This window comes from Caenorhabditis remanei, chromosome IV, assembly GCF_010183535.1.
Source record: "Caenorhabditis remanei strain PX506 chromosome IV, whole genome shotgun sequence".
Classification (NCBI taxonomy): domain Eukaryota; kingdom Metazoa; phylum Nematoda; class Chromadorea; order Rhabditida; family Rhabditidae; genus Caenorhabditis; species Caenorhabditis remanei.
The window spans coordinates 16,687,611-16,704,362 of record NC_071331.1 but is presented as its reverse complement, the minus strand read 5'-3'; the positions used below and the strand labels follow the sequence as shown (position 1 = coordinate 16,704,362).

Here is a 16,752-nt window from a genome sequence, read left to right as displayed (position 1 = left end):
TCGACTCTGATCAATCTAAACATCCCACGTTGTTATACTTTGTTCAGTGATGGTTTCTAGTGTCTGGGTGGTCTACGGTAGGTTTCATCAGTCTCCTCTTCTTGTCAACTCTGTGGGTTTAGACTTCTAGCTTGTAGATGTCGAGATCAATGGTACCGGTACATTCAGAAAATGATTAGTTCACTCTGTTTTGTCAGACTCAATTATCTATTTCTAACTTTTCCGGATTCTAGAGAAATACCAACCTTCATGTTTATAAGTCCAGATTCCCATTTCTGCTGAACTCTGAAATCACTATTCCAACACTTAGAACTACTTCTTCGAAGCCATTTCTTTCCACCAAAGTTTCCTAGAAAATCTAATCGAGACACCTACTCCACCCCCTCGATCTCATCCAATCAGTTCTCTACCTACTTGATTTCCGTTCTCTTTCTCCCAGACAACTACATCCGATTTTTACAAATATCGCGTGTGTGTGAATATACGTGTCTGCCGAAAGAATATGGTGCACAAAAAACTAGAATTTATGTGCCTATCACATTCTGTCTCCTCGATTCCCCCCGTCGCCGCCTCCAGAATGCTCTCATCTAAACGAGCAGCAATTTGGGACGATGAGAATAAGAGAGAATCGTCGTCGTAGCTGTGTGCTCGGTGAGCCCTGTCGCCGAAATCGCAGTCAATCAGCTCAGAATGCATCTGAATTATTTGTTTGTGTTCTTCCCGTGTTAGAGCTCCTCTCCTGCTCCATGTCAACGACTGCTTTCTTCGTTTTTTCTATTTCTTCTTGCTCACACGGGCACCGATGCCGCCAATCGGTCTCCTCGTCGACGCCTACAAAATTGCTGTCAATTTCTCGCGCGTTTCTTTTTTCCCGTTTTCATTCCTCTATTCTTCACATAATTCTAGCCTATCAAGTTCACTGTTCTTCAGTCTTCTCATGCCACGTTGCTTCCACACATAAACCACTTGTTGGGTCAATGAATGTCCCTTCCGAGCAACTGCTTCCAACATCTCCGACTGAATAAATTGATGTAGGCGTTGATGATTTGAACACGTTGCCACTGGAAACATCAAGTCTTTCTGAGAATTCCAAGTCTTTGAGACATTAGTTCCCCTATTAAAAACTTTTCTCCAGTGCATCTGGTTCCTATTTTTTTCAATATTTTGTTCTAATTTTCCCAGACAGATGTTCAAATCAAAGAACATTTACGACCTACATTATTTTCAACATGTAGCTGTGTAAATATAATTTTTCCCACTCCATTCCACCTTTTCTCTTGAAATCTCATGACTTTTTTGTCGCTTAGAAACTCAAAACTTCTCACGTTGGATAGTATTTGCAAACAGCCACATTGAACTTTTGTCCGTCAAGTGATCCATCTTTTCGAGCCGCGCACTCTTGAATTGAGCATCCCAGTTTTCGTGTCTCTCCCCATATTATCTGATAAAAAGTCGAGCTCTTTTCCTTTGGTTCGAAAAGAAAACCAAAGAATACCTGTGTCGCGTGGCCGATTCGTTTGTCGTACCGAGCCAACTTCAAGTTTTTGATTCCAGCAATTGCGATTTCATCACCCATTCTTTCGATTCCTCTCTGAAAAGTAAACATTTGAAAGGACTGAAAAGGAATGAAAAATGATGACAAGAAGAGAAGAATGTGGGTCTAAAAAACGAGTAACAGTGACCTAGATTCTTGTAGTTTGGTGTTTATTTTGACCGAAAAAAGACTGTATCCATCCTTCTCTGTCCCTTACCAACACTCCATCTGAAGAATTAAAAGGATCCGTTCGAAAATAGAATGCATTTTCTCCTCGGACTTCCTCCAATCCGCTCATCTTTTCGTTAATTTTCTCCTGTCCCAAAAGACACTCGTTTGCTCTGTTTTGAGCTTCCAGTTCGAGTTGGCAATCCCATATCTAAATTGATGAGTTCCAACTGTACGTAAACACTTTCAGTTTTCAAATTCTTACCAATTTCGGCATATTAGCCGCCGGCGGAAGGTAATCATCATCAACACTATACTGACCGAGAGCCACTTTTGACCGAATTTCATTGTGTTTCTGACAATAAATGAGTCAGTTAGATGAGAGAATGAATGAGTGAATGAGTGAGTGAGAGAGCACTTACATCGAGTATCAAATTCTGGATTCTCGCTGGCAAATTGAGACCGCAGTGTTGAGGAGCCATTTTGGTGATGACTGAGAAGCGAGACGGGCGGGGGTTGGTCACTGAAAATGACAGCGAACATTGAGAAAGAAGGGAAGTATTCAATGACCAAATGATGTGTGTACTTTCACGGGTTTTCGGGGTGAATTACCCAAAAAGTTCACTTTTTGAAACTGGTGGGAGTTCGATTTCAGTGTTCGATCTCAATTAATTCTTACCACTGAGAATATTGTAGGATAGAATAATGACTGTAGCAGCGATGAAGATTCCTTTGAAGCTCAGATACCCTGCTTTGCTGTAAAACGATTTATGCTTATTGTGGTTAGACAATACCTATCAGTAGATCAATTCTAGAGACGTATCTTTGTGGTAATCAGATTTTTCTTACGAGCCTTCTATAGATACTTGATCGAAAAAAAGCTGCGAGCTCATCAAATTTCAAAAATTTTAATACCGCGCATTTTTTGTTCACCTCCGTATCAACGTCACTATGGTAGTTATCACATGAAAGCCTATGTATACTCAACGAAAATGGATAACTATCAAATTTGAAATCAAGAAGCAATGTGGACCAAAGTTGGTCGATCTCAACTGAAAACTACATCAACCAAAACCCTTTCAACTCGCAGAATAGCTACAGTATCCCGCCAACGAAGCAAAAGTTTTCCATTAGCATCACGATGTGAATATGTAGTTATACCACAAACATTCCTCTTCTCTCTCACCAATTTTGCCTCTTCATTCTCACCAAAAAGGACGTATCTCTGTTGTGTTCTCACCTGTCAGATGAACTAGTTCCAGCATTATTTTCCTTGTTTCGCCCATTCTCTTTGTTGGTTTCCTTCACTCCAACTTCTTGTTCATCTTCTAATTCTATTTTGTTGTATTCGTTTGTCTCCAGGCCGTTCATCGACCCTTCACTGCCAACTGTTCGTCTCTCGATTGCCGCTGTTTCTGCTATTTGCATACTTCCACACTCTCTTTTCCTATTTCTCTTTTCTCCCCACCCATCACCCAACAAACGTACCCATCAATAATCGACGACGCTGATAAATACTCTTTTGTTCAAATGGTCGAAGACAGAAGAAATGATATTGTGAAATGAGACCATCGAAACTTGAAATCAGACAAAAAAGGGAGAAACCGCGTCGAGCCGCCGCCGCGTGTCCTTATCATTTTTCTATTCTTTTTTCATTTTACCTCCCAAGAAGAGAGAATGAGTAAGCAAATTGTTGATAACGATGTCTACACCCTCTTCCATGATCACATGTTTTAGAAACCGAACGAATCTTGAATTGGATGAGAAGAGCCTCCTTCTATTTCAATTCAATTGAGACTAGCTCCACCTAATTATAGACTATCCTCTTCTCCTTCTACCCTTTTCCCTCAATTTCTCCTTTACCTTACCCTTCAATTGACTACAAAATCTGGAGACAACCTATTGAATTTTCTATTTTTTCCATCAATTCTGAATTGAAGTGTTTGTCTTCTCGTGAAAGGGATCTCATACATTTCGTAAATCTCAGAGTGCTCTGCTTCTTCTCCTCTCCGCCCTCCTCAATCCGTCGTTTTTGACATGAACCCAACTCCCAAGTAACCCGTCCGAATTTGAAGATAATACATTTAACGAGTCGTGGGGGGCACTTTTCTTCTCGTTTTTTCTCGCCTTTTCGCCCTTCTTTTCTCATTCTCTTTTCATTTTTCGACATGACGTTTTTGTGGTCTGACACGCTCTTTTTTCGCTCTTTTGCAGTTGCAAAATGAGGGTGTCACTGAGCATTTTGAGACATAATTAGACGAAGAAGAAAATAGGCATTTTGTATGAAAAAGGATTTCCCCGAGATTTTTACTTTGAAAATTTTATACTTTTCGTTTCAGGCTATCGATATATTCTCTTTGGATCCGCCGCCGGAGAGTGAAACATCACTGGAAGCGGATTTCGTGATGGCTCAAGCTGAAAATGCATGTCGGTGAGTATTTTGAAGTTTGACTTAAATTTTGAAAGTATTCTGAACTGAAATCAGATTCTAAATATCAGATCAGGAGGTACAGCATTCGTCTAACGCTGGAAATACTGTAGGATCAAAAATTCGAAGAAGATGTTCTGAAAAAATTTAATGAGATTTTTGTGAAAAAATATGTACAAAACTGTATTATGCAGTTACGACAAAAGCGCATAAATATGTACATTAGAAGCCTTCAAATTGTGAAAATTTGAATTCTCAAGTTATGAAAACTTTAAAAATTCTTGGTCAATTTTTCTATCGCATTTGATATCAATTCAGTCTACTTATCAGAAAGTACACTTCGAAAATCCGTTTCTAAATAACTTTTTTCTAAAAAAAAACATCCGGAAAAAGCATTGCAGTGTTGAAAATACAACGAGATCTCAGCAGCAGTAAGTACCCTTTGTCTCCAAAAAAGAAGTTCCAAAACTCCCTTTTTCTCTCCTTTGTCCATTCGAAAAGTGCACAACCAAACCCTTTTTCTCCTTTTCTTTTCAAACAATTCCATTTTTATTTCTTGCAGATTGAAGTTACTTCGTGCAGATGTTCCTGCCGATTTACTTCCAGCCGGATGCACTCCAACTGATCTACAACCAGCTGTAAATGTTAAAGAGAAAATTGAAGTTAATGGTGAGTTGATTATTGTTTTTTCTTGTTATTCAAAACTTTCAACTAATTGATTTAAAAAATCATTTAGAATTAAAAAAAACTAGGAGGTTGTAGCTGAAATTTAGATCTGGTTTATACACAGAAAATATTTAACATCCTCAAATTTTTCCCCAATTTTAATGTTAATTGTTTTCGTAACTCATTCATTTATTACAGGAGAATCTCGTCTAGTTCAAAAGAAGAAAACACTTTATCCTGAATGGGAGAAATGCTGGGACACGGCAGTTGCAGACGGACGAATTCTACAAATTGTGCTTATGTTCAATCAGACACCGGTTGTTGAAGCAACGATGAGACTTGAAGTATGTGAGAAAAAAACGAGAAAGCAAAGAAGAAGAAGGGCCCCAGTGGGAATTCAGAAGGGCAACATCTTCGACTCTCACTCCCTTTTTTCGGTGGTCCACCCCGACGATTTGTTCAGCTTCACCAAATTTCATGAGCATGAAAACGACAGAAAGTCGACACGAATTATTACCCTCCTCCTTCTCCCGCTTTTTTCGGGATTTCTGATGTTTGAAAGTTTAAGAAGCATCGGAAATGACGGACTTGATGGTCTCTCTCTTTTTAAGTATCAAACTATTTGAACAACTTGTAAAATAGAAAAAGTTGAAGACGTCATTGTTTAAATGAGACCAAAGTATATTGGGATAACTTATTTTGTAAAGTACTGAGAGTTTGAATTGTTGTCTCTCTCTTTCACTCTTTCAGCCAGTCAGTTGTTCTTCTTTCCTTCCTTTTTCTCTCTATTTCATCGTCGTAAATCCAGTTCACAATTATCCACTCCATGTGAGCCCCACTCGTCTTCAAACAGAACTCTTTCTACTTTCATTCTGACTGAAAATTTGCCTCCGTGGTTTCTGTTTCAAGTGGGCGTGACCTCAAGTTTCCGATTTCTGGTTCTCGTTTTTTAGATTTTCTTCTTGTTCAAAACTTCTTTTTCGGCAGTGACTTCGGAATGACCGAAGTTCTTAACGACATCTATGAAGCGATTAGCCTTCTTATTAAGGTGAGCAAATAATTCTTGTTTTCTCTTATCGCGAAGATGAGATGGAAGTGTAGTAATCTTGAAAGGAATCAATGGTTGTTCAGAATTTAGAATGTTTAATTGGATTCAATTGTTTCAAAATATTATACTTTTATCTGTATTGTCCGGATCCATTATATTCATCTAGAACAGCTTTTAAATGAAAAAGAAATGTTCACTATTGGGAACCAGTTGTTAGAACAAAGACAAGATTATATTAAGTGTTTCAGAACTAGTTCTATTAAAAACCGTAACTCTGAAACTGATTCCACACGATGGAAGGGAAAATGGATTTCTTCTTCATTGTCATTTGTTTTCTGAATTTATGAAAATAGTTTTGAAACGTTTCGAGGATCATTCTGTATACAATGTGTCCAGAATAGATTCTTTCTCTTCTTTTGAGATTTTTTAGATTTCAGCTGTAGATTGGGATTTACAGTGCTTCCAGAATTCTCTTCTTGGGAACAATTCTCATGAATATTTCAGAATTAAATCAATTTCCCATTTCCTGATAATTCTGAATATCTAATCATTTTCTATTTGTTTTTTCTTTATTTTCTCAAAACAAAAGTGCAAAAAGCAAGAATATCTGTGTCCTCTTCGATCGGTTGATTGTATCCTGAGATCTTCCTTCGGACCTTTTTTGCTCATTTTTATCCATCGCTTATCCGTGTGCCACCAAAGTCCTTCTTACTCTTTTTTTTCTTCTTCCCGTTTTTGATATGCTGTTTTTGTGCAGACAAGAAGAAGAAGAAGAAGATGTAGTGAACAAGAAGAAAAAGAAGAGAATAAGGAGGAAAAAGTTCGGAAAACACGAAAAAACGGGGGCGGCGATTTTCATAAACCTGCGCGTTTACGGGCTTCTCCTCAAAGATAGAACTCAAGTTTTTCGCCTCAGGGCAATGTTTTGTCCATCGAAATTTCGCTTCGTTTTCATATTATTTCTCGTCTCTCACGAAAGGAAAAGAAGCTTCTTTTTCCCCTTCTTCTTCCGTAAAAATAGGTCCATACGTTCCATTTTTTCATCTGAAAACTAGACTACTGTGATCCGTTTGTGTGACGTCATGAAACAGGAAAGGATAAAAGGAAAGAGGAAGACAATGGTTTCTCATGGAGACATTCACACCTTTTTTCTGTTTCTTTTTCTTCGAGAATTCAGTTTTTATTTTCTAGTCGATGTTCTCTGAAAATATTCTAGTCTGATATATTTTTTAGGTCTTTCCTGAAACTATTAATTCTAGGTTACAGGGAGTAGAGGCTAGTTATATAGTGATAAATGACGAATATTATGATCTATTTAAAATAAAAGTTGATATCATTCTAATTGATACTTTGTTCCTTATTAGAAAATCCTATATAAATCAGTTAGTAGATCAACTGCATCAGTTATCAATATCATTTTTCTCTATTTACCGAATGAATTCTCCAAAAAATATATTTAGATCAACACTGCAGTTGGGTGTGATCTGTTTTGACCTGATCCTATCTCTCAAGTTTTTTGCCAAATTTGTCTTTTATCACGCAATGTTTTCGTTCATGATAAGTGATGTCTGATTAGAAATTGCCATCAAATAATTCATTCACCCCTTACGTCTTCCAAATGTTAGACGCCTTCGGAAGAACTCAAAACTGACTTTGGGTAGAAAGGGAGTAGAGGCTAACGGAGAGATGTCGAAGCGGTTGAAATTGAATTTTGGTTCGAAAAACATACGCATGCATGTATTCCCAGTCAACGCTTCTTTCCCTCTTTCTTCTTTGACGACGACGGAGAATCGTCTGACTCAAATCAGTGGGAAAAACCTTTCGTTAGTCGTTAGCCAATCAGCCTATATTTCCTTCGTTTCCAGGATATCATCTCGAAATGCAAAAGCGACGCGATCACTCACATCTGGATAAACACTAAGCCAAACGGACGGATTCTGGCTCAAACAAGACATCTGAAGAATGCACGTGAGTTACCTGAAAAGAAAAGCAGCGAGAGGGGAATGTTCACACGAATATGGTGTGTCTCGAACAATATGTATTGACTTGATTTGCATCAGAATCACTTTCGTTTCTTCAAAGAATTCTCCCGTAGTTTTGTTTTGTTTCGATACGTGCATATTTTGAATGAAACGTACAATACAATCACAAAACGATGGAATGTAAGGGAACATTTCATTGAATTGTAGAGTTTATTTTTTGCGACGTTTTGTGCCAAATCAGAAGAACATCTGGCGGTTCTGATTTGTACAGTTTCCGATTTGGGCAGTTCTGAATTGCGGATACATCCACTTGATTGTTTCTTACAATCATACAACTTGATTTTTCATTCAGAAAACTTCTGACCTATTCAACCAACAGTTATCGAGTTTCTCTGATCTCTCCGACAGTTTTGAATCTTCATTCTTTGAACTATGAGAGCTATTCAGCGAACAGTCACTATACCAAAGAAATTCCAAGTTATCTTATCTTCTTTTTCATCGTTTTATTCCCAAGAAGCACTTTTTTGCAGTCTGGTTGCATTTCCTAGGGCAATTTGAAAAGACATTATACTTCCGTCTATTAGTGGGCGCCGTTTTTATCAATCGGAAATGTTCTTTTCTCACGTTCCTGGCGACGGAACAATTAGGAATAAGACTCTAGAGTTGTTTTGATGGAGTGAACATACTCTTACAGTATCCTGCAGTATTCCATTCATCTAACACCCAAATGAGAGCCAATTGACCGCTCAATAATAAAACTGACCCAATTTTACCGCTCACATTGGCCTTCGATTGTTCTATGCTCAGTAGAAACTGAGTTTTCAAACTCGGTATATATATTTTTCCCAATCTATGAAACTTCAAATTCTATCGCTGGGAACTTCTACGAAATAGGAATTTATTTGATCTCGAAATTACTTTTTCTAGATTTTTGGATTTCATTTCATTGTGAAGAAGACTAGAACGTCTTCTAGATTCTGTTTCATCTGTTTCTTCTTTCTTTCTGTGACGAAGAAATGAAGAGCAAACAAACCGAGAAAGACGACCTTTCGGTTCGTTGGAATTAATCGAAATCTCATTTCACCACACACATGCATATATTCGATGAATTCAATAAACTGTAGAGCCAACTCTCGAGAAAAGAATCTATTTAGTCTCTTTGACCTCGACTTCGTCTTCTTCTTTTGAATTCTGAATGATTTTCTTCCTCTGCAAGACGTGCTTCTCCTTTCCTGAAAGAGGTAAGCTGGTCACAAGTATGCAAATCTCAATTCTTCTTTTTTCTTCTTTCTTCGCTTCTTCTCAGAGTCCCATTGCCAATCTGTCGTTTCTAATTTGCATTTCATTCCAACAAACTTGGCATCCGCCTGACACAACCTTTCACACTTTTTCCAGTCACTTTTCGAATTCTCCCCTAATTAGGTCATTTTGTCGGTAATTTACTTGAAAAGTGACGTTTTTTCTCGAGATTCACGTGTTGGCAAACCGTAAAGATCAAAAACAAATGTCGGTTTTGTTTTGAAATGCGTCATGACCGTTCAGAAACATCAATAATCAAATCGTCCCAACTTTTCCAGTTTTCGAGACAAAAAAGGACCTCGAGTCTTTGATTTCAAAGTAGATAGAGGTTGGACAGTATTTATGGTGTGGTGTTTGTCTATTCGTTTCATTTTTTTGCTTTTTGAATTTTTGAAACGGTTTCAAAGTGAAGTCTCTAATTCATTTTTGCTATTGAAAATAAGGTATTTTTCTCAATTTTTTTTTGAATCACTTTCGTTCTGAAACTGCGAATAGTGTGACAGTCTAAGGGTCAATGACAGAGATCATATCTTTCTCTGCCTCTCCAAATCATCTATCCCTCTAGGGGAAAGTGTATTGTCCAACCTCCTTCACAGTCTATTCTCTTCTTCTCATTCGTCTTCTTCTTCAATTGATTCTCTTCAGCAGTTCATTCCAAAATGAGTGGAAAATCTGCTTCTGATAAAAGTAAAGGTAAATCATTTTTTGTTTGAAAATTAGTTTGAAAGTGTCTTCTTCTGAAACTTCGAATAAAATTGACATCATTCCGTTGATTAAACAACAAACATAAAACAAAAAGACTTACCAAATAGACCATAGTAACAGTTCGAAATTCGCCCAAAAGCAGGTCTCATTCTCTTCGTTTTTTCTAACCAAATATAGGTATGGGGTCACGTTAATGACGTCATCAAATGGAATACATATATCAAAGAGTGTATAACTGTCAACCGGTTCCTCTGTTTGATTGTCTATGTTCTCTCTAATTAGTACACTATTTGAAGTTTCCTTCGGTCGACCGATTCTCTAAATGTTTTGTGCTTCTTAATTTTGTCGACGACTACATCTGAGACCGAAAGACACAACATCTTCTTCTTTGTTTCTGTTTTCTTTCCATCGGGTCGTCCCCCAACTTAACCAATTTCTGTTCATTCCGATTTTAGAGAAGAACTAATGACTCCTCCCACTTTTCTTTTCTCTCTCTCTAATCCTTCTCTTAAATGTGTTTGAGTTTTGGCCTAGGTTCCTACCCACGGGAAGAAAGAAGCAACTTGTTGTCATTAAATCAAATAAAGCAATCATTTCTCTTTTTCAGCGGATGACGATCATCCTGTAGAGGACATTATGACATCCCGAAGCAACTCTGGACCTGGAATTCAACGTCGTCGAGGTGAGATTCGGAGAATAAAACAAGATTTTATGATTATGGTTTCCTCGATTCAGGAGCGATAAAACATGCGCGTGTTCACGAGATTCGTGGCCATCAATTCGTTGCCACTTTCTTCCGACAACCCCATTTCTGCTCGTTGTGCTCTGACTTTATGTGGGGTCTCAACAAACAAGGATATCAATGTCAACTGTGTTCGGCTGCTGTTCACAAGAAGTGTCATGAAAAAGTGATTATGCAATGTCCTGGAAGTGCAAAGAACACCAAAGAAACGATGGTAAGAGGGGAACAAAATGGAAGAAAAATGAGTAAAATGAGTAGAGGGAGGTATGGAAATGAAGGGAAATGAATATGAGATGAGGTGTTTGAGAAGATAGAATCAGGAGTTTTCAGTTTGAAATATTTCAGTTTTTGAATTCGGATAAAATATTATTCCAGTTTTGACTTTCTATTAAAAATCCTGGCAGGCAAAAGACTGAAAAAAGTATTTCATTTCTCAAATGTCCCTCATCTTTCATCCCCCGTTTTGAGCTCAACTGTACCAGATCTTCATGTACTTTTTACATAAATAATAGTCTCTGATTCCTGTACTTTTTTTTCATTTTTACACTATTCTATTTATACATCTGAGTCAATAAGAGTGTTCGTAGACATAAAATTATAGCATGTGTCGTCAAACACGTGCCCTTCAAATTGAAGTGTTCAAAATTCATATATAGTCGTGTGAAAACTTGGTTATTTCAGGCTCTGAAAGAGAGATTCAAAGTGGATATTCCCCATCGATTCAAGACTTATAACTTCAAAAGTCCTACTTTCTGTGATCACTGTGGTTCAATGCTTTATGGACTTTTCAAGCAAGGTCTTCGATGTGAAGGTGAGTAGACTCTTCCGAATGAATTCTGAGGCAGAATCCCAAATGATTTCTATCTTTATCTTTGCAGTTTGTAATGTGGCGTGTCATCATAAATGTGAGAGACTCATGTCAAACTTATGTGGAGTCAATCAAAAACAATTGAGTGAAATGTATCATGAAATCAAGAGAGGAACCCATGCAACTGCCAGTTGTCCTCCAAATATTGCTAATCTACATATTAACGGAGACAATAAAAATAATGGAAGTTTACCGAATAAGCTCAAAAATCTCTTCAAATCACATCAATATAGTGTAGAAGAGCAGAAAGACACGGATGAATATATGGATAATATATGGGGAGGAGGCGATGGTCCTGTCAAGAAATTCGCTCTTCCACATTTCAATTTGCTCAAAGTTCTCGGAAAAGGATCATTTGGAAAGGTTATGCTGGTGGAATTAAAAGGAAAAAATGAGTTTTATGCAATGAAATGTCTGAAAAAAGATGTGATATTGGAAGATGATGACACAGAATGTACATATATTGAACGACGAGTTCTCATTTTGGCAAGTCAATGTCCGTTCCTTTGTCAATTGTATTGCTCATTCCAAACTAATGTGAGTTCGAGACTTCTCCTAATTTTAATTCTTAAATATGGTATTTCAGGAATATCTGTTCTTTGTGATGGAATATTTAAATGGTGGAGATTTGATGCATCACATCCAACAAGTAAAGAAGTTCGATGAAGCCAGGACGAGATTCTATGCTTGTGAAATTGTAGTTGCTCTTCAATTTCTTCATACCAACAATATTATTTATCGGTAAGATCTTCTTAAATCTTATTAATTTCTCTAACTTATATCTTTTCAGAGATCTCAAATTGGATAACGTACTTTTGGATTGTGATGGTCACATCAAACTTGCTGATTTCGGAATGGCAAAGACAGAAATGAACAGAGAAAATGGAATGGCCAGTACGTTCTGTGGAACTCCAGACTACATCAGTCCTGAAATCATCAAAGGACAACTATATAATGAAGCTGTCGACTTCTGGTCATTTGGAGTATTAATGTATGAAATGCTTGTTGGACAATCACCTTTCCACGGAGAAGGAGAAGATGAACTGTTCGATTCAATTCTGAATGAAAGACCCTATTTCCCAAAGACAATTTCAAAAGAAGCAGCGAAATGTCTATCTGCGTTATTCGATCGTAATCCAAATACTCGTCTCGGAATGCCAGAATGCCCTGATGGTCCAATCAGACAGCATTGTTTCTTCCGTGGTGTTGACTGGAAGCGATTTGAGAATCGACAAGTGCCGCCTCCATTCAAACCGAATATTGTATGTTTCACAGTTTTTCGTTTAACAATTACATCTGATAATTGAAATTTCAGAAATCAAATTCGGACGCATCCAACTTTGACGACGACTTCACAAATGAGAAGGCTGCATTGACGCCTGTACATGACAAGAATCTTCTTGCATCAATCGATCCAGAAGCATTCCTGAACTTCTCTTATACGAATCCTCACTTCTCAAAATAGTCGTTTCATTCGAATCTCATTTTGATTTTGTAGTCACTTCTGGAATAGTCCTTTTATCCTTTTTTCATTTGACAACTGGTATTTCGTCAGAAAACAACACTACTGTGAACACTTTGTCCACTCTCTTCTTGGCATAATTTTATTGTTCTTCAACTCTCACCCATTTGAATTCACGTGTATAACTGTTCACTGATTAAGAAAAAATAAAACATTTCGTAGTTTCTTCAGTCCTCTCCCCGTCTACTAACAATCCGTTTTGCCATATTTCACTCCCCGTCCCCCCTAATTGTATTTCATATCACTCGACATCTCTTCCCCTGAATTTTCTCATTTTCTAAAGTTTCCTTCATTTTAAATGTTCAATTCTGTCTGCTTTGTTTGTACTTTTTTCTCAACTCAATGCATTCTTCTTTCCTATTCTTTTCTATCTATTTCCCCCACACAGTTTCACATCGACCAGAGGTTTAGAACAACAAATAAACCAAGATTTCTAGATTGTTTGTTGATTTAACATTTGGAAAAATTACAGGACAAATATTGGAAAACTCTCGAAAAACAAGAACATAACTGCACTATCAGAGTTCGTTTGAATGGGTTCCAGAAATTGTATCAAGTGTTCATTTATAAATAAGTCGTTTTTCAGCACAGAGATCTATTGCGGAAACTCTCTACTTACATTTATTCCGTCTGTTAAATCTGGAATTCTCTCGCTGTTTCCTCCTTCCCGATTAATACTTCCTCCCGGTATCATTACTAATACTATTTAACAGATCGTTACTATTAACAAATACAAACGGCTCTATGCTTATGCTTGTGTGTATATAACACGGTTTCGAACAAAACTGTGTGACAGTTTTTCGAGATTTGCCCTTGTTCTCGACCACTTCATTCCCGTTCAAAAAACCACTTACACGTGAATTTTTATTTTTTTCATTTTTCGTGACATTCCACGTTTGATATTATTTTTCATTTTTCGTGACATTCCACGTTTGATGACGTAATCTGCCCCTAAAAACATCCTAGGAGACCGTGCCTAAAGCTTTCAAAATTTAGTTTCTAAAAATCGTTACTTCTTCTTCAATGGTCCCGGTCAGTCTCCGTTCCCCCATTCCAAAGCTCGGCGAGTTGCCGATTATCTTCCTCGAAAAGGTTTTGGATAGACTTGATTTGATATCACAGTAAGTTCTCTCGACGTTATAAGATCTTGTTTCAAATTTTCAGACTGAATCTTCGAAAAGTTTCACATGATTTGAGGAAAGTCGTTGATAGCCGAAAATCACCGATAGAAAAGATCTGGATCAAGTATGGCTCCTCTGGGATTTCCGTGAAACTCGATGTTTGGGATAAAAAAGAACATCGATACCGTAGACATCGTATGACATTGGAAAGTTTCATTAGCATTCTTCAAAATAGAAAGCTCTATTTGCAAGAGTTTTCCATCGAGACCTGGTGTGATGTTGATTTGGGTATATGCGAAGACTGTTCGAGTCAAGGAAAACAAATCAGAGATGGATTCAATTCATTGAGACATAATCTTCAAGTGAAACGTTTCCGATCTGAATGTCACGAGATAGATATGATGACGATTCTCAAGAAATTACAACCCGGAAGTTTCAAAGAATGGGAGCTCGGTTGTATGTGGCATGGATTTGTCCCACTTCATTGGAGGATTCCAGAAGAAATAACATCTTCCAACCAGTGGAAGCGATTGAAACGCTTCTATCTCGATGAGTCAACTGTATCCGTTCCCATTGAGCACTTATTCCATTTGGACTGGTTTCATGTTGAATTGCCACTCGCTTCAATGGATGACTTGATGAAATTGAGAGATGTAAGATAACTTAGATGGAATACATGGCGTTTAGAAACCAAACATTTCAAGACTTTTCATTTTCAGAATTCACATAATTCTGCGAGTTTCAAAGAGGGCTGGGTGGAATTTTGTGGCACAACTTTGAAAGAGCAAGCAATAAAAGAGAGACTCAATCTGGTCCCCAACCCGGATCCGGAAAAACAGGAACTCTTGTTCCATGGGATCGATACGTCGGAGGAAGGACTTGATATTGAATTGTGGAGTGGAAATATCTTCTTTTATAAACCATATAATCCCTAGCAATGATTAATTCTGTTTTGTTTACCAAGAGAAGTAAATAAATTATTTTAAAACTTGAGAATTTTAATTTTACATGAAATTCAACAACTTTCATTTTTGAAGATGTTCGTTTTTTCTATTGAACTCGGAAATAGAACTGTGAAAAAATGGAAGTGTAACAGAATAGCTCGGCTTTCGAAGCTTCTCAAATATATTTTAATATATATTTTTGTCAGCCCTTGGCAAGAGCCCTTTTTTCAATATAAAAAATTTTATAAAAGCTTTTTAGAAACAAAGTTAAGACTACACCAACAACAATGAAAGTAACAATTAGAAACAATAATCACAGGGATAACAAAACAAGAAGAAATATTCAAAACTGTAAATCTTTCAATCGCTTCCTCGTCTCTTCATTTTCTGTTTCATCCGCTGCTCCCGCACACCCACATCCTCCTCCACCACTTCCGCAACCTTCTTCTTTCTTTTCTCCTTCTATTTCAACTATAACTTTCTTCGATTTCTTCGATTTTCTAACTCCCAAATCAGTGTTCCCTGTGTTGAGCCCTTCGATCAGTAAACATGCTTTGCACATTTTCTGGCTTGTCATATAGCCGCATCTGAAATCAATTGATCGTCTTTAAAATATCAGCGGACTGTATTTTTTCTGTTCAGTGCTCACGACAATATTCACTTTCTTTCTGAAAGAAATCTCACCTCTCACAAGTTTTCAACGTTGGCATTTCCACTTCTTTTTTCACTGAAACTTTTTCTCCGCTTCGAATCAAATCGAGAATCGCACGTGGGTGCACTTTTTCAAGATCTCTGACGTACTTCCTCGCGTATCCTCTGTATGCATTCGGAGCATAAATGCATTCTGTATAGAAATACTCTAATTGATTTGTTCTTGCGTACATAACAATATCTCGTTCGAAACAATATTTCAAAGGTTTTGCACGTGGCAAGTCACCTTCTTCACCAGTAACAATATTCGTACATCTCTCCAAACGTGCAATATCTCCACGTAGAACATTCATCAACACAGTCTCCGCCATATCATCAGCATTATGTCCAGTTACCAATTTAGTCGCTCCAATTTTGAAAGCACCTCGATCGAGAGCTTGCCTTCTGAATACTCCACAAAATGTGCAGTTATTCTTTTTACCAATTTTCGCAACAATATCATCCATAGTCCATCCGTAAAGATCATTATAACTCAGAACTGTCAGTGGAAGTTCATATTCAATACGATTTTTCTCAACAGCAAGAAGAGAATCATCTCGATATCCTTTAATTCCCTCATCAATTGACAAAAGTTGAAGATCTAATCCATAATCATGTCTATCGTTCAAAGTTTTCATAACATATGCCAACACGGTTGAGTCTTTTCCGCCGGAAGCTCCGATTGCAACACGTTCTCCTCTCTGAAGAAAAGAGCAGTGACTAAATGAGACTACAAACTGTATTGAATTCTTACGAACCTTAAACAGATTATTGTTTACTATTGTCTCATGCACATCGTCTTCAAAGTTTTTCGAAAAACAAGGACCACAAAGTTGAGATCCGTCTTTTGCTTTCCGAATTTTGGCTGGATTAGAACACCCTTTCTTAGACTGACACGGAGGTGGCCCACGTCGTTTTTCCATCTGGAAGTTTCTTTTTGTGAAGCTACTAGAATTTTTGAAAAAAATCGAGATATTCACAGACAGAACACATGAACAAAACAAAAAACCACTGATTTATTATAAATCTATTTTA

At 37.4% G+C, this 16,752-nt stretch overlaps 4 protein-coding genes across 4 annotated transcripts; 2 read left to right on the top strand and 2 right to left on the bottom strand.

Annotated features, from left to right (window-relative positions):
- Positions 1–916: 916 nt before the first annotated feature.
- Positions 917–3,130, bottom strand: GCK72_014664 (uncharacterized protein; the record flags this gene model as incomplete). Its single annotated transcript, XM_003108213.2, has 8 exons — positions 917–1,061; positions 1,326–1,441; positions 1,496–1,591; positions 1,752–1,913; positions 1,968–2,057; positions 2,125–2,225; positions 2,382–2,458; positions 2,943–3,130. The coding sequence occupies 8 exons, from the start codon at positions 3,128–3,130 to the stop codon at positions 917–919; spliced, it is 975 nt and encodes a 324-aa protein (XP_003108261.2).
- Positions 3,131–4,107: 977 nt separating this feature from the next.
- GCK72_014663 (uncharacterized protein) lies at positions 4,108–12,905 on the top strand (the record flags this gene model as incomplete). Its single annotated transcript, XM_003108024.2, has 11 exons — positions 4,108–4,133; positions 4,693–4,799; positions 4,995–5,140; positions 7,710–7,812; positions 10,438–10,512; positions 10,566–10,786; positions 11,254–11,383; positions 11,451–11,977; positions 12,027–12,181; positions 12,231–12,702; positions 12,756–12,905. 11 exons carry the CDS (start codon positions 4,108–4,110, stop codon positions 12,903–12,905), a joined length of 2,112 nt encoding a protein of 703 aa, XP_003108072.2.
- Positions 12,906–13,985: 1,080 nt separating this feature from the next.
- Positions 13,986–15,018, top strand: GCK72_014662 (uncharacterized protein; the record flags this gene model as incomplete). Its single annotated transcript, XM_003108269.2, has 3 exons — positions 13,986–14,083; positions 14,127–14,736; positions 14,803–15,018. The coding sequence occupies 3 exons, from the start codon at positions 13,986–13,988 to the stop codon at positions 15,016–15,018; spliced, it is 924 nt and encodes a 307-aa protein (XP_003108317.1).
- Positions 15,019–15,370: 352 nt separating this feature from the next.
- On the bottom strand, positions 15,371–16,640 carry GCK72_014661 (uncharacterized protein; the record flags this gene model as incomplete). Its single annotated transcript, XM_053730391.1, has 3 exons — positions 15,371–15,614; positions 15,712–16,418; positions 16,476–16,640. The coding sequence occupies 3 exons, from the start codon at positions 16,638–16,640 to the stop codon at positions 15,371–15,373; spliced, it is 1,116 nt and encodes a 371-aa protein (XP_053585163.1).
- Between the last annotated feature and the right edge of the window lie 112 nt (positions 16,641–16,752).